Below are 27,105 nucleotides of genomic sequence, written 5' to 3' on the forward strand. Positions count from 1 at the left end.
GAAAGTTTGCTTATATCTGCATGAAATATGCCATAAGACATACACTATTATGGGAGTTTAGTGCTTAGTAGTCAGGTCTGGTATCTGAAACCATCACTTGTTGTACTCCAGAAGAGACTGTAAAAAGATTATGATGTTTCTTAAACAACTTGATTGAAGGGTGAATAGGTATTATTTATAGATTTTGGTCTTCTTCCATTGTATGTGAAGATACTTTGATGTAGGCCTGTAGATTTATAAAGATTATTTCAAATATTACTGTCTGTAGTTTAAAAATAGAACTGAATGGATGTATTTTAAACTGTTAGATTACATGCCTGACCCGTGACTTATGTAGGGGGGTTGGTCTCTGCAGTTATATTTTATCATCTGAAAATTGTTTCACTAGAGGAATATCAAAGATAGAAGTTCAAGATTTGACAAAACCCCAGTAACTCCGAGGTAAGATTGATAATTTTCAAGTAGTGTATCCATTATGATACACAGCATTTTTGTGGCAGTTTTGCTAATCAAAGATATATGCTGTCCTCCAGTGATTTAAAATTTATGTGAACTCTCTCATGAGTTGGCATTATTATCATTCTGCTTTAAACATTACTACTGTTTGCAAAGACCAGAAAAACATTGTGAGTTAGACTCTAGTTCTCACTGATTTTTGTATTCACTCAGAGCAGTAGCAAGCCATCAATTCAGAGATCGTTGAATGGGAATGGGTACTTTGTCACCAAATAATTGAACCTTGTCAAAAAGTACATCCAAATTACTCTTTTCTGAGTGAGTGAGATTTTGTGCCTGAATATAAATGGGAAGCTTGTGGATGCTATGTACGTGTCTTTCCCATTACCAGACAGTATTTCTAGCCGGTGGTAAATTAGGTAAAGATGCCCAAAACCATGCCAACCTCCTCAAATAATTTGGAACTACTGTCTACTCTAACTTCTCCATGGGAACTTGAAGGCAATTGAAACACAAGGAAATAATACTGCAAGATTATCAGTCCACAAACTTCTCCCTGCCTAACCTCCTCACCTCGTTATATATAACAGCATATAAGGTCTTAGTGGATCCGTAACATACTTTCTTCTCTGTAATATACTCATTCAGAATGAAGCAAACATTAGAATATCATTACTGCATATTTTTACCATAAAAGCATTTTGTAATTGTCTTTTACAGAGTTTGTAATTTGCTAGAGGTATAAACATGTGGCGTTTCTTTGTTTAATTAGCTTTGATATATTAGAAATGGAAGACTAAGAATCACAGTTTCTAGATAAATCCATACTTGGAAATTAAATTTGTTAGCTTTCTTTTCAGAGGTGCTATGTATGACTCCTGAAATTTACTGTATTCAGCACTTCTGAATACCCAACAAATTTTATGTAGGCTTCTACGCATCAGTTTAATTCCATGAGTATGCTTGCACAATTTTTAAGTCTAGGCCTTACTTTTTTCCATGATTCTTTATTTAATTTAATAGCAACAGAGTGCTCTACCTCTCCTGTCATTTTCAGTAGATTTAAAGGAATAAACATCTTCCACAGCTAGTAAATCTCAAAACCTTTATCAACGTATGGGAAATAAATGTTGCCTCAGACACACCCTAGGATGGGATTATAGCTTAAAAATGATAATATTGTGAAATAATCCTTTTATAGGTATTCTTTTTATGAAAAGGCATTCTTACAAAAAAAATTGAGAAAGCTGAATAAGCCTTTATTTCATCAGTAGAAACCAATACTTTAAGTGTTAAAGTTTGTATTTCCACATAATATCAAAACTGATTCATGTCTGTAGTTTGAAATAATTTTTTAATACAAAGACATTAATTTAAACTTTTTCTTATTGTTTAGAAGTAAAGAATGCAGCTAGATCAAGTTACCCAAAATGTTCATATCAATTCAAGAATGCAACTGCTAATGCATTGGTTGGTGCCAAGTCCACTGAAGGAGTCACGGAACCTGTTCCACTTGTTAATAACCGTAAAGGGAGCCTCATCCTACCCAACAACTTATTGAGTTCTATTGAACAAGGAAAATCTACATACTGTAGGTTGCAAAGGGCACTCAGCTTGCCTGTAAAATACCGCTACCACTCCCAAAAGCCTGGGTTGAACCGAGATTTCCGTAGGTAGTCGTGTAGCTGGATGCATAAGGCAATACAGATTGGTTTGTGCATGGTTTTGCAGTTTGTTTTCAATGTGACTATGACATTACTAATGCTCTGTTAAGTGCTTCCAGATGTGGATTTCTCCAGATGTGGTGATTAATAAGTTAATCAATATAGCTAGTCAACTAATGTTTCTGGGTGGTTTGTGCTTTACCTTTCATATGGCTTATTTGCTCTGAAGCATTTACATGCTAGGAAGAATGAGTTTACCAGGTATTCCAGTCCATGAGATGCTCAGTAACATAGATGTTATTTCAAATCCTATCTCTTTGGGGTATGTAAAAACAGTGTCTGAAAGCTGTTCTGCTAGTGACCTGGGAGAGGCAGTGATGGAGACAGATTTATTTAGAAAATAGTAACAAAATAACAATGAAAAAAGTTACGAACTTGTCCACCGTTTCTGAAAGACTTTCCCTTTATTTTGCTTTAAAAATGAAATAAGGATAAAAGTCAAATAATATGTTGTTACAGATGTTCAGTTCCACATTAAAGCTGTAAAAATTACCAGCACATCTTAAATCAATTCATAGAACATTGTTTGGAGATTATGTCATTGAAATAATGAATCCTCTTTACTCAAGAATAAGTAAACATGTTAAAACATCAGTGTAACATTGAATTAAACTCCAGTATAAACTGAAGCATCTGAAACCTCATTAGACTTGCTTGACATTTTTCTAGCACTGAGTCTTCCTGAACTGTAAACCTGTTAGATTCTTTGCCTATTAGACAGCTGAGCACTGGATTATTACAACAGTAGATAATGTGTTATTATACTTAGGGATGCACAAACAAGCTCTTGAATTTTATTAGAACTCAGAAGCTGGAGTTCTGATTCTGTAAAATTCTGTGTCCAGTTCTTGAACTTATTTGAAATTTTCATGAAAGCTGGTGAAAAGTCATCTGCATAACTGTATTTTAATAGAAATCATGCATAAAGACATCAAAATGCTAAAAGCAAGGACTCATTAACAAAAACACTAGCTCAAGCATACAACATCAGAGTTGAGTTGTCATATATCACAGTCCATTTTTGAAATATGGTTGTCTTTCATAAGAATAAGCAAATTTAGGACTCCCTTTTAAATGAATGCAGACACAGGAACCACGAAAGTAAAATGACATTTTATGGCTTACTAAAAATTTTGTTAGATCTATTTCCTTAAATGTGTAGGAAATTGATAAGAGTATCTGAAGGATAATAATTAAATATGCTTATTATCCTACTTAATACTAAGAAGCCACTTGTGAGTTATCATTGCAACACTTTTGGGAACCAAGCCATAAGTAATGGTGTCCATTATATACCATTCGCATATTTCAGGTGCATGGATTCCCTTCCCCCATTCTTACAGAGCTGCATTTCTAATATGCAGCTCCCCCGTAAACTCTGCGCACAGATTTCACATCCAAACAAAATGTTGTTTGGATGTGATATCATTAAGATAGATCACCTTTCATTGCTGCAATGAGAATAAATGGCTTCCTTGCTTAAGCAAGGCATTGCTTTAGCAACAAATTAAGATCTCTCAGAGGCTTTGCTAACAGATATTAACTAATGAGACACATTAACCTTGGACTTTCCAGGCAGTTGGTGACAATAAACATAGTTTGGATATGACAAGCACATATCAAATGAGGGAGCTTATTTGTTGTAGATGCAGTAACAAAAATAATTGCAGACCACTAGGAATCTAGTAGAAATGGTTATTCTGGATGCTTGATACTAGTAAGACTTTGGTATTTAATTGGACAGCAGGGTAGCAATTGGCCGCACTGGAGAACACAAATGTTGGACTATGTAGTACAAAAGATCCTTATTGTACTAACTTGCAGTATTTGTAAGAATCAGACAGGAGTCTTATTAGCTAGCTGAAAACTTGGAAAATTACTCTTTTTTAACAGTGTTTTCTATTGTTAATGGAAATATTTCTGGCTGTAATATCATCTACAGTTGACTTGCGTTAAGATTTTGCACACGATCCTGATGGCTGTATATTTTCCTTAAACTGTTAAAATAGTGTAGCAGTAGACTTTACTTATGACTCAGTACTAAATCTCTTGACAAACATTTGGTAACCCCATGGAATGAGATTAAATTAAGTGAAATTTAGAATTTTTACTACCAAGAGAGTAAAATGTATCAGTTGTAACTGTTTTCTGGAAGGAACATTTTGCATGTTTCTTTGGTCTTTTAAGTAGTGGATTCATCAGATTGGAACTGAATATTTATATCCTAGAAAGGACAAGAGAGAACAGTGTATATCTTGAAAGCAACATATTGTCTGTGTGGAATAACACACAAATAAGTTTTTGATAGGCAAGTTTAAAGCAAGACTAGGCCAAAGGAGTGATTTGCAGAGGGTGTTCTGGTACTTTGTTATAATCAGAAATAGAAAGATAGTACTAAGAAAATAATTCTGTGTGTATTCACTTCTTATTACAAATAGCTAACTACTGAAGTGATTTAGCTTAATCCAAACAAACTGTCACAGAAAGAAAATTTCAATTTGTATATTTTTGAGAATTTCCTATGGGCTTATTTATTTCTTTGACAAACAAAGAATGGTAGTTGACTAATCTTCAGTAAGCATTTCCACTATAGAACGCTGACTTGGGGAAAAAAAAAAAAGTCAGATGTGAAAAAAACAGCTTTGTCTTTGGGGGTGATGCCTGAGAAGAAAAGAAAGTTAAGCTAGTGAAAAAAAAAAAAATTATTAGAGAGCTGTTGCACCACTCTTGGGGCATTTTGGGAGAGGTCAATGGCAATTTTTTGGTTTTGTTTAGTTTAGTTTTTCTTCTGTGGTGTTTTCTTTTGTTTTGATTCCCTTGATGTCTTAGATGATGTCAGATCAGTTAAAAAGTCAGCATATCTGCTTTTTCAGAGCCCAGTCCTTTGGTCTTGACCAGGTAAAATGAAGTGCCATAGCCGACTTGGCCAAACAGACAGACATGATGGCTAGAATACAGTTTGTAATAAAACTGTGTCAGCAAAGGGTTGTAGCAGAAGGATAATGCTAATTTCTTCCCATATAGGCCTAGGGTAGGTTACATATACACAGGTTTTGTTGTTCTTCTTGAGTAGCTTGTTGCAATAAGAATTATTTTCTTTTCCAGCCTCTGCTTGTGCACTGCTAATGTGTCTTAAGCTCTTGTAATATAGCTGCTACTACTACTACTGTCTTTCCTTTTAGCTTTGAAGTAACAGCTTCCTAGGCATCAGTTATATTATATAATATTATATTATAGTACATTTTTTTAGTTAACAATAGAATGAAAAAAGAGGTGTATTTTTCTTTCTTTTTATTTGAATAAATCTGTCTTAGTATGAATTTGAGAAAGCAGGCATAAGAAAATTCCCTTTGATAGCACATGCAAACCTCATGTGCAGATTATCAAGTGTGGTAAAAATCTTGAAGCAGTAAAAATGATGGTTAATTGTTATAGATGAGTTATTAAAAAGCTGCACCTGTTTAAGCAGTATGTATTGTGACATAGGTTATCCAAGAGTAGTTTATGATTGGCAAAACTGTATGTGATTTTACATCTGGATTTGTCATTGCAAATGCACCTCATCTTCGTTAAAAGATTGCATAACACATGCATCCTCTGTTATACAGGTATTGTCTCCCCACTTCCATTCAACCTCATTCTGTTCACTCTTGTTAAAACTCCCTTTTGTGAGAAGGGTAGAGTGATGAGGTCTGACTTGTGCTGGAAATATGTGCACAATGGCAGGCTGCATTCACATTCTCGACTAACTGAATCATTGAACATCAAGGCATTGAATATTTTACATCTCTTCATGAAGACTCTGTTGTTTGGCATGTGAGCAGCAAGAACCAACTGGTGTCTAGTTCATTAGCAAAAGCAGGCTGGCAGCTTTGTCTTTCTTTTTAGTACTTTGTCTTTCTGAGACTATAGCCAAGCACTAATTCTACTTTTCTGTAGTGCAGATTAACTGAAAATAACTCTTAACGAATAACCTGAATGTGGTCCCCTGCTCCTTTGTTTTTGAAGTATGAAACCAGTTTGAACGCCTGTGTTCAAAACTGTGGTATTCTTCCCTGCTTCTCCTTCAAACCAATCTCTTTGACTAACATGTATTTGATTTTTATTATTGTTGGGCCTATGTTAGCAATGAAGTATCAGTGCGTGAATGGAGATAGAGTGTGTGTTCTTTGCTACTTCACTTGAATTTCACATTGCACTTAGAGCAGTACTTAATCTCATGAGTTCCTTATATTTCCAGTTGAAGATGAGCAGCCGTCAACACTATCACCCAAAAAAAAGCAACGAAATGGAGGCATGCGAAATTCACCCAACTCCTCACCCAAACTGATGAGGTAAGACTGTAAGAAACTTGTATCTTCATCTCCTTTCTTCCTTCCTTCCTCTTCTCCTCCCCCCACATCAAAAATAAGGGGAGAGGGATGGAAAAAAAAAGATCGTTAGATCGTTTCTGAAAGGCTGAAGTATTTATTCTGTCAGCTTGTCAGCAGTTAATGATAGAGCTGAAAAAAATTCTGTCATGAAAAACAGTTTGAAAAGCTGTTTGAAAAATACATAGGCTTTAAAGTCTTAGCTGTCACCCTGTCCTGTCCGTGTGTAGTTCTTAAACAGCAGTGGCACTAATGATAGCACTAACCAATCAGGGGAACTCATGTGGTTAGTTTGCCTCAGGCAATTCTCTTTTTGTTGGATTCCCTCTGAGTACTGTTTTCTGTACTTAAGGCCATATGTGAGATGTATCATCACAATCAAAAATGAACCTGAATATTACCTTCCTTTTATCCTGTCGATTGAAATCAAATTTCTGTTAATTGATTTAGACTGATAAAAAAGTCTAATAATCTATGTACTTGCCAAAGCAAAGTTCAAAACTAATGCAGTTTTAGTCAGGCTAAAAGCACATTAATTATGAAATACAGGCATTTTTAAGAGGGTAGTATATACTCTAAAAGTGGGTGACGAAAACATCATCTTGTTAGCGATATTTTACCCCTGTTGCTGTGTATCTATTATTTTATGCCAGTATGCCTTTCTATGATTATGTAGTTTCTTTCCGTAGGACAAACCACCTCTAAGATTTGTTAAAACTAGAAAAGCAACAAGGAATTGGAATCTATTAAAATAATGTAGCATTTGCAAAAGGTGCTTCACCTTTTGCCTGCTTGTCAGACAGAACAGTATCAGAGAGCAGACATGGAGTTTTCTACAAGGAAGGCATTAGCATATCTAAATAGCTAGGCTGGAACCTCAGTCCGTAATTGTATCCAGAACTAAATACCATAGCAGAGATTTTCCACTGCACATATATATGTATATCTATAAATATATACACAGAAAAATGTGAACTTATTTACATATATAAACAGACACATTCATGCAGTTTGGGGTTTGAGTGTATGTATAACTGTAACTGCTCTGTAGTCACACAGGTTAAGTGAAAGAAAAATAATGTGAATATATAGTTCTTTCCATATATAAAATCACTGATGACATTTATTTTGTTCCTTTAACAATTCTGGATGCAGCTAGGTAATATCCTTCTTTGTATTTCAGTCAGTGGACTAGAATTTTCTTTGGCCAGTTATAGAAGCATCCATATTTGTTTATTGTTACTGCAATATAGGGTATATTCAAGGACATAACTTCTAGAAGTCATCTTCATCTCTGTTTAGACTGCAGAACCAAAAGTGAGATTGATTGACAGAGGAAGATGCAACCTGCTGTGGCTTTTTTTTCCTATTGACCATCTATTTCTGTTAAATGTATCATTAAAAGTTTTCTGCCTTCCTGTTAGCTCAACCCTGCCCATATGACACTGATTTACATGCTTGTTTACAGTTTATGAGGAAGAATAAAATGAACATACTGGAAAGCTGCTCATTTTTATGGTGCCAGTTGTCATGCTAGCATCATTTTCAATTTACTTCCCTTTGGACAGTCTTTTTATGTGGTGCTAATAGTTTTAACCACTTAAAGTTTTAAACATGTGGGAGATTCATACACACACACCCGCCAAATCCAAATTTTGGGGAAATAGATATAAAGAGAGGGGAAGAGAGAGAGAGCTGAACACACTGTCCCTGTTTGCTATGTAAAGTATGCCTCATTTCTTTGATCTTGAGTAATAATAATTCTGGGGAGTTATACTGTGTTCATATGCTTCAAAGCTGTGTCAAAGTTTTCCTGCTTAAGGGTACTTCTTTATTCTATTGGCTCTTGGGTACTGAGATGACAGGTCCTCTGTACTAGGTGCAGGCTTTTTCAAGTCATAGCCTTCAGCAAAACATCAAATTACCAAATACAGGGTAACATACTTCTACACAAATGCCTTTCCTGTAGATATATTATACCATATATATTAAATACTTTAGTGTTACACGGTACATTTTATGTGCAATAGAAAGTGATGGTTTGAGGTAGCCTTAGGGGTACTTTTTTCCACAAGCAGAAAAAGCTAGTGTATACCGTATCAAGTATGGTTTTTACAGGAATTTCTGCCCGAAGGCCTTTGTAAATAAGTAATGATCAACAGATTGGCTGTGGGTTTTTGAAAAGCATGCCTGTGTCAGTTTGCATGATGGGGAAAGATTTTCAAAGTAGAGCCTGCTTTCATTGCCTGCTGAAGAGGGACTGAGGGAGAGTAGTCATCCTGAGCCTGAGCTGTCTGCTCAGTAGCACATCAGAATTGCTAAACACAGGCCAAGCAGCGAGTGGAGAACTTGCCTGGCTTCCAAATCCAGACACTGTTTTCTTTTTCTTTTCCCTTGCTGCTAAATTTATTCACCAGCCCTGTGTTCGCACCCTCAGCCTCTCCCCAGACCCAACCTCTTGTCTCTTTGTCTTACCCTTTAATATACACTGACTTAACTTTGGTTCAAGGTGCTAAATAAGACAAAGTGGATTGAATCAGAAGAGAACTCTGTTAAGCTTTGTGTGTAATAGTCAAACTCTTTTCTCCTTTCTGATAAAGAAAGGTGGGCTGTATTATCTGCTATTTTGTATCCTCGTGAATTACCTAAAGTGACAGGTACTTCCTTTCCTGCCCAGAAATCTTTAGTGTATGTCAGGTAAAGAGGTACACAAGAGGTAAATCAGCTAAAACACTGTCATGTCTGTAGCTGATATTTATCCTTGCAATATTTTTCCTAAATTAACTTTAAAAACTCCTTTTCGAAGCCAGCTTCACCCCTGCTTCTCCCACAGAAACATCTGGCTACTTGGTAGATTTTCCTCAGTTATGGGCCTGGATCTAGAGGGGGCCTGAAGGACAAGAAGTCTGGGGCATATAAAGGGCGTGTACTTATTCACATAAGTAATATGCGAAAAGTTCATTTATCAGTTATAATGTGAGTTGTGACTTTGGAATCACTTTCTGAGCAGCCCTGCAGTTAAGATAATGTTGAAAATGCTGCATATTTCCACAGTGGGGGTGCAAATCAGGAAAGAGGGTATTAGCCATAAGATAAAACTTTATGACTTCTGTCATCACCAGAGTAGAAGAGAGGACAGAAGCTGTATCATAAGCATTCCCTGGGACATCACAACAGGAAGTCTGACAGGTGCTTATTTAGACTTGATCAGAAAGAGGGAATTTTTGGGATTTACTCACATGTAAGTAGAAAGCTGTGTTAACACATATGATCCAGATAGATAAATTGAAGACATCTTTTCAGTTTAATCTTTTTGATGTTGTCACTATATGCCAATATATTACTAACTGAAATTAATGGATGGTAGGCATACAAATGTTTGTTGTATACATCACAGATGGTCTAGATTCACATTTAGAAAGTCACTATCCTAACTGAATCCTGCATCACATCAAATAACATGAGCTGAATCACACTGATGCAATAGTGGAAGAATCTATTAGAAATAAATCCTTCAAATTCCAACTACAGCTACAAATACAAATTAACTAGAAAAATACTCTGCATCGTCATGATTACTTCTATCTGGTTTACATCAACAGACGTCTGTCCCATTAAACCCACAAGAATATGGGTATTATTTAAAAATAAACTCCAATAGGAAAAAAACTGGTACATCTGTGGAGATGTGAACACAAGGACATCCTATTACCATAAAAAGTAAAATTTAAATAGGAAGTAGAAGGAAGATGAAGGAAAGCTGTGAGTAGCAGGGTGATCACAAATCAGATCTCCTTCTTCCTTAGACAGAGAAGAAAGGTAGAACTGCCTCTGGTGTTGTGCAGTGATATCAAGTCACCTGTTCATCATCTCACAGTCACAGGGTTTGGTGCATGCTATTGATGAACAGCCACTTTAACTATGAGGAGGCTCTGTTGCCTGAATATCAAATAGCAAAACTAATTTTTGTTTTGTTTTGTTTTGCTTTGTTTTAATGTGTCATTTTGGATTCCAGAATGACCAGTAAACATGTGAAAAGCCCTGGATATGAATCAAAAAGCCACTTAAAAGGATTGTTGCAGGGGCTCAAGTCTGCACTTAATGCTTTGGTAGCTGCTACTGCATGAGTGGAATACACTGACTTGAAGGAAACGTCAGCCCAGCTGAGTCAAACTACCTCTTAATGCAAGAACAAACAGCATATGACAGGGCCCAAGGGGCCTGAAGAGCAAACATAGTTTGTCCCTGTCCACTCTGAATGCAGTGGTGTAGTTGACACAGCATACTCAGCAAAGGGTCATTATCATTAGTGTCCCTGATCACATAAGAATCACAGGCATCAGAGGACGCTGGCTTTTCAGTGTGTTGCCAAGGAGAATTTCATAAGCCTGAGGATTTTTCTTGATCCAGGATCTAAAATAATTCCCAACCAAACCATAAAACTTGCTCAGAGACTGTCAAGACCCAGCTAAGTGACATGAAAAAAAGTGACCATTTTGGCATGTGATTCCAGAAACCTAGTGAGATTTATCTGAAGTTGAGGGGAAACCTCCTGGACTTTTTCCTGAAGTTGGCTATAGTATTTTAGGTATATGAACAATGGCTGTGTACATTATCTCCTCTGCCCACCCAGCTACTTGCATTCGAATGTATACACCATTTCTTCTAGTGCCACTCAGGAGGAATTTGTATTGCCTTGCCATTGTAGTGCTGCCCTTCCATGAGCTGAAACTGAGCTTTCTCATGGGAACCAAAAGAAGTAACGGAAGGTCTATAGGGGAACATTTCTCAAGCAAAATCTGGTAAAATAAGCTGAATCTGATGATTTTCTATGACTCTCTAACCAGGCATGAAGGTAAGGTTTGAAGAAAGCTCACTGATTAATCATAATAATGGTTTATAATTATGTCCCTCAGCCTTGGAGATTTCTATGGCATAGTCTAAAATTTACATCCTTTGTTGAGGATTTACAAGACTAACTTTATGCAGTGCTAATATGCAATGATAACTGAGCTGCAGCACAGCAGGTATTTGATAGTACTTTTCACTTCCTGATTCTTTTTTACAAGTTCACTGCAACCAACATGAGCAACAGGAGTAACTCAGTAATTGCTATGCTGTCTTAGGCCTGGTTTTAACGAAGTTATAGAATAAAATGGTTTGAATGATAGGAAGTAGTATAGCCCTCTGACTGTTGCTGCCATTGGTAGTTGTGTTTTAAACCATGGGAATAAGAACAATAATGCATCCTTTTAGAGTACTGTGAAATCTTGCAGAAGTGTTTCTGAGATGAGAGAGCAGTGTCAGAAAAGAAAAGGAGAAACTTTCAGCAGTAGAAATCAACAGGCATTTTTATAAAGTTCAGGGCAACAGAGGATCCACTTAGATCAAGGTAATAGAAAGAACACTTTAGCTTTAAACCAAGTTTAAACTTGCCTTGCAGAAGTGGTAGCTTTTATCATAAGGTATAAAAGCTACACACTTCATCTAAGGGGCAAAAAAACCCTCCTATATTTTATGATGCCACTTAACTGTGGGGTTTTTTTACAAATGAAATATTTTTTTTCCAGGTACATTCTCCTGCCCCTCAAGATTGATAGTTCTTCAGCTTGAGTAGATATCAATGGGAAATATTAAAACCAGAAGATACATTGGCTGTGTGCCTTGTCTCCATCATTAAATTGCTCATATAAAAGCCTAAAAGTTAATTATTTTGTTATTTTTCTATGTGACAGTAGTCTTACTTCAGAACCATATTCTGAGCATGTCCTGAGGTGTCAAGATACTTTCACAAGCAAGATTCTTACAGGAAACAGCTCTATATCAATGTACTCAGTAGTCTGCATAAATTAACGTGAACCCTTCAGTAAGGCTTCTGAGGATAGAAAAAACCACGAGCGACATCTGGGCATAGAAAAAACCACCAGCGACATCTGGGCAGACAAAGAGGGAAGGAAGGAGAACTGTTAGTATTAGCACTGTAATTCAGCCCATAAACAAGCACAGGGCACTAGGTACCAAACACTGTATAAAATGTATTCTTCTTTGTAGATTTAGGGAAAAAGTCAGTGTGAGATTATAGACAATATTAGGATAGCCTCTGAATATGACATGAAAGCATGTAACAGTAAACTGCAGGTTTTCTTTCTCTTGTCATACTGGGTTTTCTTCTCTAAAGCCCGGTGCATGTGGGCACTGAATCCTTATACATTTCACTGCTGATTAACCTGTGAAAGGAAAGATCAGTAAGAGTGTCATTAGCGTAACACACATAGGCAACAAATTCTCATTACAACTTAATGCCATCCAGACAGACTGCAGAGGGTCACAGGGAATGGCTAATGGTAGCCGACAAATGTTGGGTGTATTAGTCACAAAACATTTGCTGAATTCCATCAGAATGTCGTGACAACCTTCACAGCTAGTCCCCTGCTGGAGTCAGTGGAGTTTTCCTGTGACAAGCCGTCACTCTATCTCAGTTGAGCTTTATAGCACCAGTCAAAGCAGTCAGAGAAGATTGAAGTGACAGAGGCCCACTGAGTAAATAGTGAAACATGCAGCACATCATGAAATATTCAACCAGGGTGTAAGAGCTCTAAATGCTTTTTCAATTATTAGCACCTGCACTGGCTGCATACATCTAACAGCATGTTAATTGCCACAATTTGTTAGGGTAGTTGTAGGAGAAACTTCAAAGGCATGAAACATTCTCTAGTGTGTCTTCAATTCCTAACTTACCTTTAGCGAACCCACTCCTTCCTCCTAAAATTAAGTATGTATGTGCATACACTTGCAAACACACATCCACAAACCGAGTCAGGTAGGAAAACTCAAAGCTTGTGTACTGAACACAAGGTGAGTTTAAAGACACTGAATCTTGAGCAGGAGACTCCTAAACATTTTTCTGGGGGCAAAATCCAGATATATTATACTTACCTGAGAAAAGCATAAGTGCAGACTTTAATGAACACAGCTTAAAGAGGAGTTGTGTTGTTCCCAGGGATGTTTTGCCATTGATTTATATGAGGAGAATTTTATTGGAGGGCGGACTAATATGTAGCCAAGACATTGTTTTACTGATTTGCAAAGACTAACAGATTACAGTTAATTTTCAAAGAACACCACGGTCCCTACTGGTCGTGTCGTATTTTTATTCCCAGTGCTCAGCATATGGAACTGCAGATCAGTGAGGGTATGATGAGGATATGCTCAGTTGCATATGAATGATAAAGAAGATGAAAACAAAGGTGACAGAATACAAGGGTATGCTAAACAACAGTCATTTATGAGGGGGCCTTTTGTCCTGAATGGTCTTTTCAGTTCTGTCCATCCCTAGTTACCTCTCAGAAGTTCCAGACTCAGGAAGTCCAAGTAAGTTTGCAGTAGTTGTAAATGTGTGCTAGGAAAGTAGTGCTCTTTAAAATGTAATGTTGACTTACTTGCAATAGATTTGCTGGAAGTGAGATTTCTGGTTTTGCTTAAGGCTGTTGTCTTCCAGGCAGGCTTTTTGGGGTTGCAGCTGTAGCATGGCATTTAGCATCGTTTTCAAGTTTAATTGCTCATAAGTGGCATTATGTGCTCTTCAAAACCTAGAAAAGATTGTATTTTGCTCTTCATTTCAAGTCATGTGTATGTAATATCTGCTGTAAGAACCAGAGAAGCTATTTTTAAACTGGGGTTATGGATGAGGGAAATTTAACTTTTACTCCTTTTTTCCCATGCATGTCTTTTTGTAGCTGGAATAATCAAATGCTTTGGTGATTGCAAGCCATAAAAGCCAATATCTCAATTAAAAAACAAACAAACAAACAAAAAAACCCACTATGCATTTTAATTGATAGTAGGTGATTTTCTTCTTGTAATCTGAATTTTTCAAACATGACTTTACAGACCTGGAGAACATAATAACTACAGCATTAATATAAGCATTTCCACAGTAAACTGCCAGTGTGACTCAAGCATGGCTTGACAGGGCCATCTTCAAGGGGGAGGGGGCCAGAGAGGCTCTAGAAGTATTTGGTCCATGATTTGGCTGTAAGGGCAACAACTGTAATGCTTTGTGTAATATAAATTTTAACGGGAAGAGGGTGTCCAAACCCCTTAGGCCAATTTGACAGCCTTGGCCTCTGAGTGTCTATCTTAATTAATTGTTAGTATTTGCAAAACAGGTTTAGATCATCAGATTAATGAGAGCGTGTGTGTCCAAACTGGTAATGCTGTTTTATTACTGTATTACTTCATAAAATAACCATGTTTATAAAAACCCTAGAAATGCCAAAGTGCATAAGCCAGCGTTTCTTCTAACATTTGAGGGCAAAGTTGGACCTTAGTAGTAAAGAGTTTTCAATCTCCATAGACATGTTCAGGGATTGCTTTCCTGAGAATGAAAAATCATAGATTAAAAAGAGGCTAACATAATAGCTTATCCCAGAAGATTTAAATTTAAAAATGCCTATGTAAACAAAACCAGACCTATGTAAACACATATGTAAACAAAAACACATAAAGAAACCCAGACTGAAATACAAAGCATGGCTAATCTTACCACGGTTTCCTTCTCTGGCAATAATCCATTCTCCTAGAGTAAAAGTGATACAATATTATCTATTAGCTTACTTTCTTATTAAATGACCCATCCTGTTTGCTTCTTTTGAGGCTGCCACTTGCTGTACTCCAAGCAGTGAAGCAGGGGATCCAGTTTATCATATTGCAAATCAGTGCATACATTGATTTTAAAAAAAAATAAATAAAAAAAAATCAATTTGTTACCTAAAACTTCAATAGGGAGTTATATTCCTTCCCTAGCACACTTCTGTGTAAACCTAAGATAACTGGGAAATATAGCTTTGAGGTAAATTTCTAATAAATCTTTGGCACAAGCTGTTTTGAATATTCCCTTTTAGGACGTAGGGCCCTTAACCAAAAGATATCTAGACTTTAAGCACTCACACACTAAAAATTGCCTCAGACCTCAAGGTATTTGACCATAATTTGATATCAGATATCTGTTATCACCTGCTTTGTTATAAGACTACTTTCAAATTGTGTCCATTCCGTGACTGGGATTGGAGTATTACTAAATACTCATTTGTGTGAAAGCTTCAGATGATCTATGTAGTTTTAAATCTTAGAGCAGAAAAGAAACACTGATTAGAAATTGGAATGTGGCATTTTTACAAATTGATTTATTATAGTTTTATGTATAGTCTATATTATAGATGAAGCGAAAAAGAGAAAGAAATTTGCTTCCTAGATGCATCTGATTTCTGTAAGGAAAAGGAGTTGATTTGATCACTGAACTTCGCTCTTGTTTCAGTGCTCTGCTAACAACACTTGTGGCAAAATGTCTTGTGAAAGCTTTGGGAAAAAAAAACTCAAAACCACAAAAACACCAGAAAGAAAAACATTTTTCAGTGGAAGCTCCTGAAGTTTCTTGACCTTTTGGCAAAGTTTCTTATTTTGAAACACATAGGCAACACATTCCATCATTAAAAATAGCTAGGATAGAGCACCACTAGATATTGTCTGAATGTTATTAGTACAACCTTCAAATGGAATTGTATTCGTGGTTGCAGACCTTACTGTATCATATGCCACTATGAGCAGCAAGGAATGCCCTGTGAACAACATCACAGTTAGCTCTCAGTCAAAAGTACCATGGCTGCAGCTTGCTGATGAGAATGCAGAAGCTAGGTATTTTTCTAGATAGTAAAAACGCACCAGTAAGTCACCTCTGTGTCCTACAAAAGAGGGAGCACACTTATGCAAGGACTTTCATTATTAAACCTGGAATAGGGTTAGAGACTCCAGGTAGCCCCCTTGAGACTTTTCTGTTGCCAGTGGCTGAAACGCACTAAACTGTATCTGACTGTACTCACTATATGTTGAGTGACTGTAAAAAAACTGAAAACATAGTGTTTCTTTTGCCAGATGACATGCTTTTGCCACGTAGTGTAGTGCTTTTTCCTAAAGCATCAAAAGATTCTGGTTTAAATGGAACATTGTATTAATAGTTTCTCGACTTTTAAGCCACTTTCTGTGGAATTGACCCTGTTTGAGTGGAATGAATGAGAATTTTCAACTGATTTCAATCGATATACAGTCAGTGGCTATAGAATTACAGAAATTAATCACCCTGATGGAATTAGAGATTATACCTTTCTTTGGCTTTAAAAGGCAAACTGCTTTAAAATTTGGATACCTGTTTGAGAGTCTTTTGTATATTCCTACACTGCAAATATTTTCATCTTTGAAATGAAAGCTCTATTCCCCTCTTGAACATTTCAGGATCAGTTTATCCTGTGCCTTGTGAACACTGTCCTCCTTCTAATGCTATTGTATATTGCAGTCACTGAGGGGTCCTCACTAACACCTGAGACTGCTGGAGTCACTTAGTACTTAGCTTAATGTCTCATTTTAGCATATAAATTAAAGAAAGAACTGTATGTATGTGTCTGTGCTTAGATGTAACTATATAGCTGGAGAGCAAGTTTATAAAAATGTCTTTTATTTGCTTCTCCTTTGAGAAGCCTTGTACTGTAAAATCTTGCTGTAAACACTTCGAAGGCTATCACAGGTAGAGTTGTCAGAGAAAATGGACATTGTTGTTTAGTATAGAAATCATGTATTCCAGATGTGGGCATTTGTTAGTCAGTCTGGTCCAAAATGACATACTGTTGAATCTTTAAAGGGCTTCAGTTTGGGAAAGCAAAATATGATTGGGCAAATTGCTAAAATATTTAAAGTGCAGCCTGTTAAAGCTTTTACTGCGAAGAGCATCACGTCAGAAGTTGTATGTGGTAAAAGCGAGTAATTGGCTTTCCATACCTATGCCAGTCAGTCAGCATGGGGCTCTGTTCCTCTCCCTTCTTCTTCACTGCAGATGCCTATAGCAACTCTGATATATATTTTGGATGGGTGGGACTGGTAAGAAAAAGTCTTTTATGGCTGTGATGGTGTCAGAAAGCCCTGCTTAAAATTATATGGTTTTTGCTGTAGGAAGAGTACAGAAAATCCTCAAAACTGCACCCAAAATTTAAAAACTAACTTTTCTATTCAGCTTTTGTTTAAAAGTGCCTGCCTTGAAAGCATATTAAAGTGTAAATGCATTTCATTTTTTTACTTTTATCCCTTTTTGTACACAGCTCTTGGGATATCTTTTCATCCATAATTCATAATATTTTCCACTTATGTTGTCCTCAACTTGTTTTTCCCCAGGCATGACCCCTTGTTAATTCCTGGCAATGAGCAGATTGACAACATGGATGCCAATGTGAAAAAATATGACTCTACAGGGATGTTTCATTGGTGTCCAGCCAAGGACATTGAAAAGGTCATTTTGGTAGGTACTGATGATAAGCTGTGTTTGAAAAGAGGTTATTTGAACCATAGAACTGATGTCTAATGGGTTAATAAATTAATCTCTACTGTCATTAAATCTAGCGTATTGAAATCAGAAACTAAGCACGGTGAAACCAAAGCTGGCATTTTGGTTAAAGAATTATGATTATATAAATCTGTATGCCAAAAGCAGCAATAAAAATTGGTCCAAAATAGAGAATTTCTTTTTCATAATATGAAATTTACATATTTGATTTAAATCTTTAGAAGATTAAGGTTGGAAATATTGAAATGTTTACATACTCAAATTTATCTCCTTACACAAATCAGTTATGACTAATATAGACAAGTGTTGCTTTGCATTCTCTCTTCTATGTTGATATGAATTTCACTCTCTTAGAACTTCTTTCTCAATTTACAACATTTCAAGATGCCTAAATAGGCTAGAGTAAGTACTACTACTACTCTGCCGTTCTAACATGGTGCGGTAAGCCTAGTCTATGTTTGTTTTGTTTGTTTAGCTGGGGAAGCCATCAAACTGACTCAAGTCATTACAAATAATTAGAAGGCCTATCACAGTCTATTTTGCTTGGTGAAAGTTTGTGCCACTTGTGTTCATGTACTCATACCTAAGCGTAACAACTAACTCACTCCAGATCTCAAATGCAAAACTGATGATATTTGAAATGAACTCCCTGGTGGATCTTCACTTTGTCACACCTTATAAAGCTTTTCCTGAGCCTGCTCTCTTAGATTTTCCTGCACTGTAGCATGGTGTAGCCTCCGATGGTGACAGCCCCAGTTTATTCTAGCAATCAGGGGTTAAAAGCTTGTCTCCACTTCTCCTCAAGGGTTTCTATAATAACCGTGACATTGCCTACAATTGTTTAAACAGTCAAGCAAGTAAATTTGAAATTCTAGAAACTGAGCTGTGAGACAGAGTTTGGCTGCACAGCTTTAAATAGTATGCGTTTATATGTATTTGTGAATGCTCCATCCCTGTCAGTGTGCAAGGCCAGGTTGCACAGGGCCTTGAGCAACCTGGTCTAGCAGGAGGTGCCCCTGCCCACGGCAGAGGAGTTGGAACTAGATGATCTTAAAATCATTTCCAACCCAAACCATTCTGTGATTCTAGATAAGCAAGAGCAAGGAGAGGCAGCCCTGCTATACAGTACTTTGTAATAGACAGAGATCAATATCAGCGTTCATGCTCTAAACACATTTTAGTCCACAACCTTTATGTGTTGTCCCACTTTGTAAAGCGTTTTTCAAAAAATGGTGTTGTGGAGTGCCTCATTTATCATCTCTTGGTGATGCCATGTCAGTTTTTCCCTCTACTAGCCCATGTATCTGTAAGTCTGGCCAGCTTCTCTCTGCCTCATGCATCATCACCAATAAAGACGCTGCCAGCAAAATGCTTCTATACACCTTTCAAACTCACAGTCCACAATTTATGTGTACATTCACATCCATGCAAATTTAATGCTGTCCTTACAGACCACACATGTACAGTTTATTACATAATTTGAAGACTACGGGATTTCCCAGGTTGTCTTCTAATTGACACTTGATAATGCCTCAATCAGAAAATAATTCCTTTTTCTGCCAAAGGTCCATTTTGGCTCTGTGAGATTCCAGCAGTATCAGGTAGTAAGACAGTTTTGACCTACAATCAAATGTATATGGCTACATAAATTACTATAGAGTGACATTTTTTGCATAATTTCTTTCACGACTTGGTCTCTGTCTTGTGAAGTCTGAGTATTCCAGACCAATAGGCAAAGGCATGGGACAACTTACATGCTTCACCTGAGCATTCACTCACGTCTTCTGCTCTTTAAAGGTCCAAGACCACTTTCTTGATAGACTTGTATGAAATCAGTGTAATTGCCCCAGGGAGATTGAAAGCTGATGTATTTAACTGATGAAAAAACTTCTAATCAGTTCCCATTCTTCTTACTTGGTGAACACCTCTGCTGCATATTCTGATCTTTATTGCACATTGTCATCCTTCCATAATTTGGAAAAAAGACAAGAGAGGGAAAAATTTTGCAGTTCACTATTGGTTTAGTTTTATTCATTTGCAAAGCTTCTGTGTAATGGTACTGAGTGTACAACTTCTTGGCATTTTACTGTCAGTGGATCTGCAGCTACTTGGTGGAGTGCAAAAATGCTAAGACTGGCCCCAGAAATGAAGGTAATTTTTTCTGAATAACTTTATTTCATCATCTTGGTGTTTGAGTTGCCTTTTCAACTGACATTACCACTGATGAAATTAGTGCAAAAATTTATTCTTGTCACTGAGACAAGAAGATAATTCTGAACATCATTCAAATGTTCTCCGAGAGAATTTTTTTCCTTCTTTCTATTCAATAACTCAGGAAGTCCAGTAGACCTGAAAAGTTAGTGTTAATCACAATCACACTAGTTTTTTCTTACTGAGAGAAGCTCAGTACAGTGGACATCCATTGTAAAGCAGAGCACTGTAGAGCATTCTTTGATTGCTTCTCAGGGTAGTCACAGCTTGTCCTAAAATAAGAACTTTGACTAAGAATGTGGTCCTCCATTCACAAGATATGTGTAATACCACAAATCCCTGCTAAGGTCTTTAGGCACTCACATTTTCCTTTTCAAACTGGTCCTGAAAAAAAACCCCATTGATTCATCAGCTAAGTCATGGTTTTGCATCTCTTTTCTATAATCCTTCTAGTGGCTAAATGCACAGTAGGTCAAATTCTGTTCTTGGCTAAACCCAGAGTACTTAAATTGCAATGAGAGTCTGAATCCACATTTGTAGAAACATCTATAGGACCAGAATTTGGTGCAGTACAACGTCTTCTTGAGCACTGAAGGATCTGCAAACAAGAACAAAATTTTCTTCTGCTGAGCACATTTAATGAAGGATAAATAAGGGTAAAATGAACAGCTATTATTAAACTGCTTCTTTGTGCATGAATGATATTGACAGTTGTGTTTTTTCCTGGTATAAAACTCAATATATGATTTAAGCTTCCCTTTGTTTCATTTTTCCCTTGTCTTTTTGTTTTTGTTTTTGTTTTTTTTTTAGACTCGAAGTGAAGCAGCGATGACAGTTTTAAGTGGGCATGTAGTCGTTTGCATATTTGGGGATGTTAAATCTGCTTTGATTGGATTAAGAAATTTAGTGATGCCATTACGAGCCAGCAACTTTCACTACCATGAACTCAAGCACATTGTGTTTGTGGGTTCACTTGAATACCTGAGAAGGGAATGGGAGACACTGCATAACTTCCCCAAGGTTTCAATCTTGCCTGTAAGTCCAAAGCCATATTATTGATATTTTGTTATTTAGGACACCAACTGGACAGATTCGTGTTGACTTTGATCTTAGGCTTTTTTACTTTTGTCTACTTACAGGCCTGAGGACTTAGATTTTCCCTTTACTGTGTCTGTGAAAACAGAGCCCTGTGAGACCTTATTAGAAGATATTTGCCACAGTGTTTGGTTCCTTGTCATCCTCATCGGATGAATTTCAGCTGCTATCAAATGTATTAGCTGTGTTATATATTGAACATTCACTGTAGTTCACTGCGTGTAGCCAGTTCTGATGTTGTGACAGTAGTGGTTTATGACATTATTTATGTATTTATACCCACAAAACCTTTGGAGAAAAAAATATCGTTACTCTATCTAAATAATATTTATCTATGTTCATAAAAAATTCCTTTAGGCTGGCCTGTTTTATAAGGAACATTGCCATAGCGTTTCAGTTCAGAGTCCTGCCATACTTGAATATGGAAGTATGGCAAAACCCTGAGCCTTTAGAAATCAGTGAAAAGATCCTGTTGATTTTAGTAGGGACAACCACTAAAATCACACAATTCCCTTTTCTCCTATATCTCATTATCATACAGTCATGTGCCCAAAATGTAATCGAGCTCTTGGACAAACAAATGAAGCCCTCCAAGCTAGGAGGTCATAGCTGTAAATGACCTACAGAGATGTAGGAAGGAGGGAAATGAGCACACAGTATACGTACAAAAGAGGATGCTCTGTACATTACAGAGTGAAGTTAGATTGGACGTTTTTATCAGAAAGAAAAAATAGGAATTTACCAGTTCTTAATAATTACATTTCAGCAGTTAAAAATAAACAAATCAATGATGGATGTAACCTAAACTAAGTGGGAAAATAGCTATAGAATGAAAAGACTGCCTTCACTTTTTGATTAATTCAGGCTGTAGGTCTTTGTTACTGTAAATGCAGTTTTAGTGTTAGCCTTTGGCTTTTTTCTGTAAACTGATCCAACAGATGGTGTCACAAGATTCTCTGCTGTCACAAAAATGGTGTCAATATCAGATTTGGTCAGATAATATCCTCCTCTTCCTGCCAATCCCTTTTAATTCCAGTCAATTTGAAGGATAAAGACTAAGAAATCAGAATTAAATTAATAATGTTGTTGAAATGTGGAGCAGAATAGAATCCAAGCTGCCCACTACATAAGGTGTATTTGTAAAGTTTTGATTCTGAATTCCGAAGCTACATTAAGGAAACGTACACCACCTTTACATTCCCCAATCAGTTTCAACATAAACAGCTTAAATAGTTGATGCACCTTTAAACATACAGAATAATTAAAGGAATTGTATTGTACACAGTAACCGAGAGGCTGAAGACCACAGACTTGCTTTTGCTTTTTTTTTTTTCTTTGCTTATCTGGCTCAAAATGGTGATATAGAGGTAAATATGTCAGCATTATTCTGATCTAATTGTGCTAATTTAAAAGTCTACTAGAGTTTAATACTGTCAGGAATCATGTGTTAAAGGGAGGCCATGCATTCATTTCCTTTTTCCCTGTGCTTTGGTTCACAAGATAAAACTTGCTGCTGCTATCTGATGGGGATGTGGTTACAGCTGAATATAAAAACATTTGTTCTGAAGAAAGGTGGAAATTTCATTTAAAGTCTGTATTAAAAGTGGCCTTTAAGCTGCTGACTAAACTTTTAAAAAGTAGGCAAATGCCAGTTTTAAATATCCTCAGGCAGCCTTAATTCTGTCTCTTTGCATAAAATCATTAGGAGTAAGTCTTTAATTACATGGTTGCATATTATTTTTCCCCACAGGAATCTTCCTTCACATGCTGCACAGTACATACACAAAGGGCAGAATTAAGGTGGCAGGAATAATCGTATCCTAAATTTTGAGTGCTTTATAACTCAATCATATCTGTTTGATATATACTGTTTTCCACAATATTTCATGCCTCAGATTATTGAAAGTAACATGGAATAGTCAGGCTGGTATTTGGAACTAGGTGGCAATTACTGAATAAGAATTGAGCTCTGCCTTCACTTGTGTATTTCAAATTAACTTTTGCATTGAACAGTGTCAGTGGAGTTCAGGAGACGTTCACCATGAGTGATCAGGAGATGGAAGAGTAAGGTCTTGACTTGGTTTTATGAAAGTCACCGTGTGACAAGGGGACAACTTAGTCTCCTCTTCATCATTAGGATCTTTGGGTACCAACCGTGTGAGGCAGCAGAGCAGAATCTAGCTTCTATTAAAAAAAAATATTTTCTTTTTCCTTGACCTTGTAGCCCCTGTGACATAAACTTAATATTCTCTAAATAGAGATGTGGAACATTGGATGTGAAAGGCAAGTGTTATCTTTAAACAAAACATACCAGGTTAAGTGTCATGTTTTGGTTGTATTAACTATGAAACAGACTACCACAACATTTTAATTATTGCAGTCTCTGAGAATTGTGGAAGCAGGGAAGGTTGCATGAGTTGTGCCCATTAAAATCAAGTCTTGGTTTTGTTTCAAAGGGTTTAGACACACACCTTTGAAGATCAGTGTGTTTTCCTTCTAGAAGCACCAAAAACATGCAGTGAAAAGGATTAACCTTTTCTCTATATTGCTTCAGGTAGAAAAAAAATAGCTTTATCCTGATTGCATTTCAAATGTGTAGGACACATAATGCTTTTCTGTTTAAATTGCTATTCTGCCCAAGACCATTGTGACTTGGTAGTAGATAGACATTTAAAACACCCCCCTTGTTACATTCAGAGAGCCAGAGGTTGCCACATGATAACAACTTAAATCAAGACAATTTCAAGTCACCGATGAGATGGAGAATGCTGGCATTATTCCTGTTTCTTGTTTGTTAGTAATAGCTTGACTGAGTATTGAGACTGAACCTAAAATGCTGCCATCAGCATCAACTACCCTTTAGATTAGCACACATCTCCTATTCCCTGGCACATAGTTAGACCAGCTTAATGTCAGAGCATAAAAAAGATACTTGTTAAATAATTTCCCAAAGCTCCTTCTCAATCTTTAATTTGTTTTTCTTTTTTTCCCTTCCTGCTCCCCCCCCCCCCCCTTTTTTTTTCTCTGTGCCGAAGGGTACGCCATTAAGTCGGGCTGATTTAAGGGCTGTCAACATCAACCTCTGCGACATGTGCGTTATCCTGTCAGCCAATCAGAATAATATTGATGATGCTTCGCTGCAGGACAAGGAATGCATCTTGGCGTCACTCAACATCAAATCTATGCAGTTTGATGACAGCATTGGGGTCTTGCAGGCTAATTCCCAAGGTAAGGACTGCCCTATAATACTTCTCTGCAGTGCCTACAGGGGACAGGACCTGGCAGGAAGAATATCCCTCACTCAGTAATTCAAAGAGCCCTACATCAGCTTGCTTGACAGTTAAACCTGCTGATTGGTATGATGGCTTTTAAAGGGACAGTCACGTCGTTTCTCTGCTACATCACAAAGCGCATCTTGTAGAGGAAAAATGAATGAACATGAAGCTGGAATTTTTTGTCATTTTAAAATTTTCCTAACGGATATATATGTATAAAATCTTTGCTTTCTCACCCTGCCTTGCTCTGTGGCTTTCTTACCAGGGCAGTTACCGTTATATAGCCAAAGTTAACTCATACTCACTTACGAATACCTGAAGCTTCTGTCTTTATGTACCATACATTGCAGACACAGAGAAAAAAGCTCAGTGATACAAGCCAAAAAGTAAAATAAAAAGAATAAGCATTTTAAATTGTCTTTACAGTTTCTGTGCCTTCCTGCTCAAAAAGGCACTTAAAATTAGCTCAAAGCTGATTTCTTCCCATGGTTTGACATGTACTCATCGCATGTGAGGACATTAAACAAAATCCTTCAGTCTTTGCTGGTAGTAGGGGACTGATTCATAGGTAGCCAAAGGCTATTTTACACCAACTGTGCCTCTGCAAAACAGCTGCAAAGCATTCATAAGCACCCTGGCAAAGACCATCAGTGTAAAAACAATCTTCTTCCCATCCCTGAAGGGTCTTTCAGCTTATGCAACTGAAGTCCTACCTTTGATAAACCTATTAGGTGCTGCAGTAAATATTCCCTCTGGATCTAGCCCTGCTATAAGTGTAGGTGTAGAAAGGATAGTGCTTTGGTCTGCAGTTTCCCTGTGGGCCTGACCTAGAGATAGTTTCGCCTCAAGGACTGTGAGAAGTAAAATTAAATTCAGTTTTCCTCTTTACACTCTAATCAGGAAATAGGAATTATGAACCAAAAATCAGAGCCAGTACTGTTAACTTCTTGAGTATGGAAACTTCTTGAACATGGAAATTTTTTTCTTAGAATTGGCAATAGCATTGTGGAATTTAATGATGGAATTAAATTGTACCAGGAAACTAAAAGTTTCAAATTTTCAAAGTCAGGTTGGATAGTTTCTTTTATAACAAGTAGCTTTAGAGAAGGAGAGGAAGGAACTGTTCTTTCAATCTTGTGAGTGTTTGAAGTTTCAAATCTGTGGCCTGGAAGTGATACAACCACCAAAATTTTAGAGTTCTTCCTTTAAAAATTTGTGAGACTGATTTGCTCACCCTATGATAACTTATAGTCATGTTTAGGAAATTCATTGCAGAAGTGGAAGGCAGGCATGGAGGTTCCTTGTTTTGCTGATTTAGACCTGGGTCTGAAATTTTGTATCTCAAAACCAAATGTGTATTTTCATTACCAGGCTACTGGCAACTGGTGGGTTACTCTCAGTCTCCTATCACATACATAATTAAAACCAAGACATAGAATCCGTTTGTCTCACCCCTTCTTCCCTTCCTTCCTGTTCTTGAGGAACAGTCTGAAAGAATTTCCTTCTTCTCCCTTTGCTCAGAGGTTAGTGATATTTCCAACACTTAACTGTTTCATTTTTTTTCTGGGAGTACACTGGACCTAGCAATATAAGAATCTTGTGCACCACATGAACAGTTGTCATTTTTTATTCTTGATCCTTGGAGGTATTCAAGACCTGACTGCATAAAGCACTGAAGAACCTGATCTGACCTCATAGCTGACCCTGCTTTGAGCAGGAAGTCAGACTAGAGACCCTCTGATGTCCCTTCCAGCCTGAATTATTCTGTGATTCTATAATATCCAGGTTGCTGTTGAAGCATAGCCCCTGTAGGTCATGAAGTGTAGACTGTGGCCATGGTCTAAATCCCTTCAGCCATATTCCTTGTAGCTGATGCAGAGAAGCAGAGGCATGATAGGTTAGCACATACTTAGAAATTCTGGTAATTTCTTCAGGTAAATATCAGTCTGCATGTAAAAAATGTGACTTTTTCTTTAGCTTTTCTGGGGAAAAAGGGTGTAACATAAGTCAGGAAACCAGCCACCAATTTTAGTTGCAAGTACTGAATAGGGACAGTACTTTTTCTTCTAAAACCAGTTGCTTCAGAAAATAATTGTCTTCCTAGTAAATTCTCTGCTTACGGTATCCACAACTCCTGAATTGGTTGCATTGCTTTCAGTACAGTAAATTTTCTTGAAAGACCTTGAATACAATGGTTAGGCTGTCAGAAGCAATTAGATCAGTAGATAGCACAAACTTCACTGGAAATTATATCCAGTGTGACATTTTTGTCTATGAAATGCAACTTTAACATATGGTGGACACAGCTATCATGACTGTTACATAAACTAGGTGATTCAACTTTTGCTGGTCAAGAAGCAGCATACTAGAATCACCTCACAGCTCTTTACTGGCAATTAAGTACCTTTATTTACAGAGCAAGCTGTCATTTTACTTTTGCTTAAACATTTCTGCCTTATTTGACATAACATTATTCTCAACACATTAGATGGTACAAACCTTAAGTATTGACAATCTGAATTTTTCTAGATCTGAATGTATGATTTTGAATTAAGACATTCCTCACCAACACCATCCTTTGAAAGAGT

General features: G+C 37.0%; 1 protein-coding gene across 1 annotated transcript in view; it reads left to right on the forward strand.

Annotated features, from left to right (window-relative positions):
• Positions 1-6,420: 6,420 nt before the first annotated feature.
• LOC104406521 (calcium-activated potassium channel subunit alpha-1) overlaps positions 6,421-27,105 on the forward strand; it is a gene marked incomplete at its 5' end in the record, with an annotated part of 66,013 nt that continues 45,328 nt past the window's right edge. Inside the window, 4 exons of the mRNA XM_010015554.1 lie at positions 6,421-6,514; positions 17,768-17,891; positions 20,958-21,182; positions 24,278-24,470. Of these exons, the coding sequence (XP_010013856.1) occupies positions 6,421-6,514; positions 17,768-17,891; positions 20,958-21,182; positions 24,278-24,470 (636 nt within the window). The remainder of the gene's footprint in view (positions 6,515-17,767; positions 17,892-20,957; positions 21,183-24,277; positions 24,471-27,105) is intronic.

The sequence above is a fragment of the Nestor notabilis genome, unplaced genomic scaffold (assembly GCF_000696875.1).
Source record: "Nestor notabilis isolate BGI_N333 unplaced genomic scaffold, ASM69687v1 scaffold8410, whole genome shotgun sequence".
NCBI lineage: Eukaryota > Metazoa > Chordata > Aves > Psittaciformes > Psittacidae > Nestor > Nestor notabilis.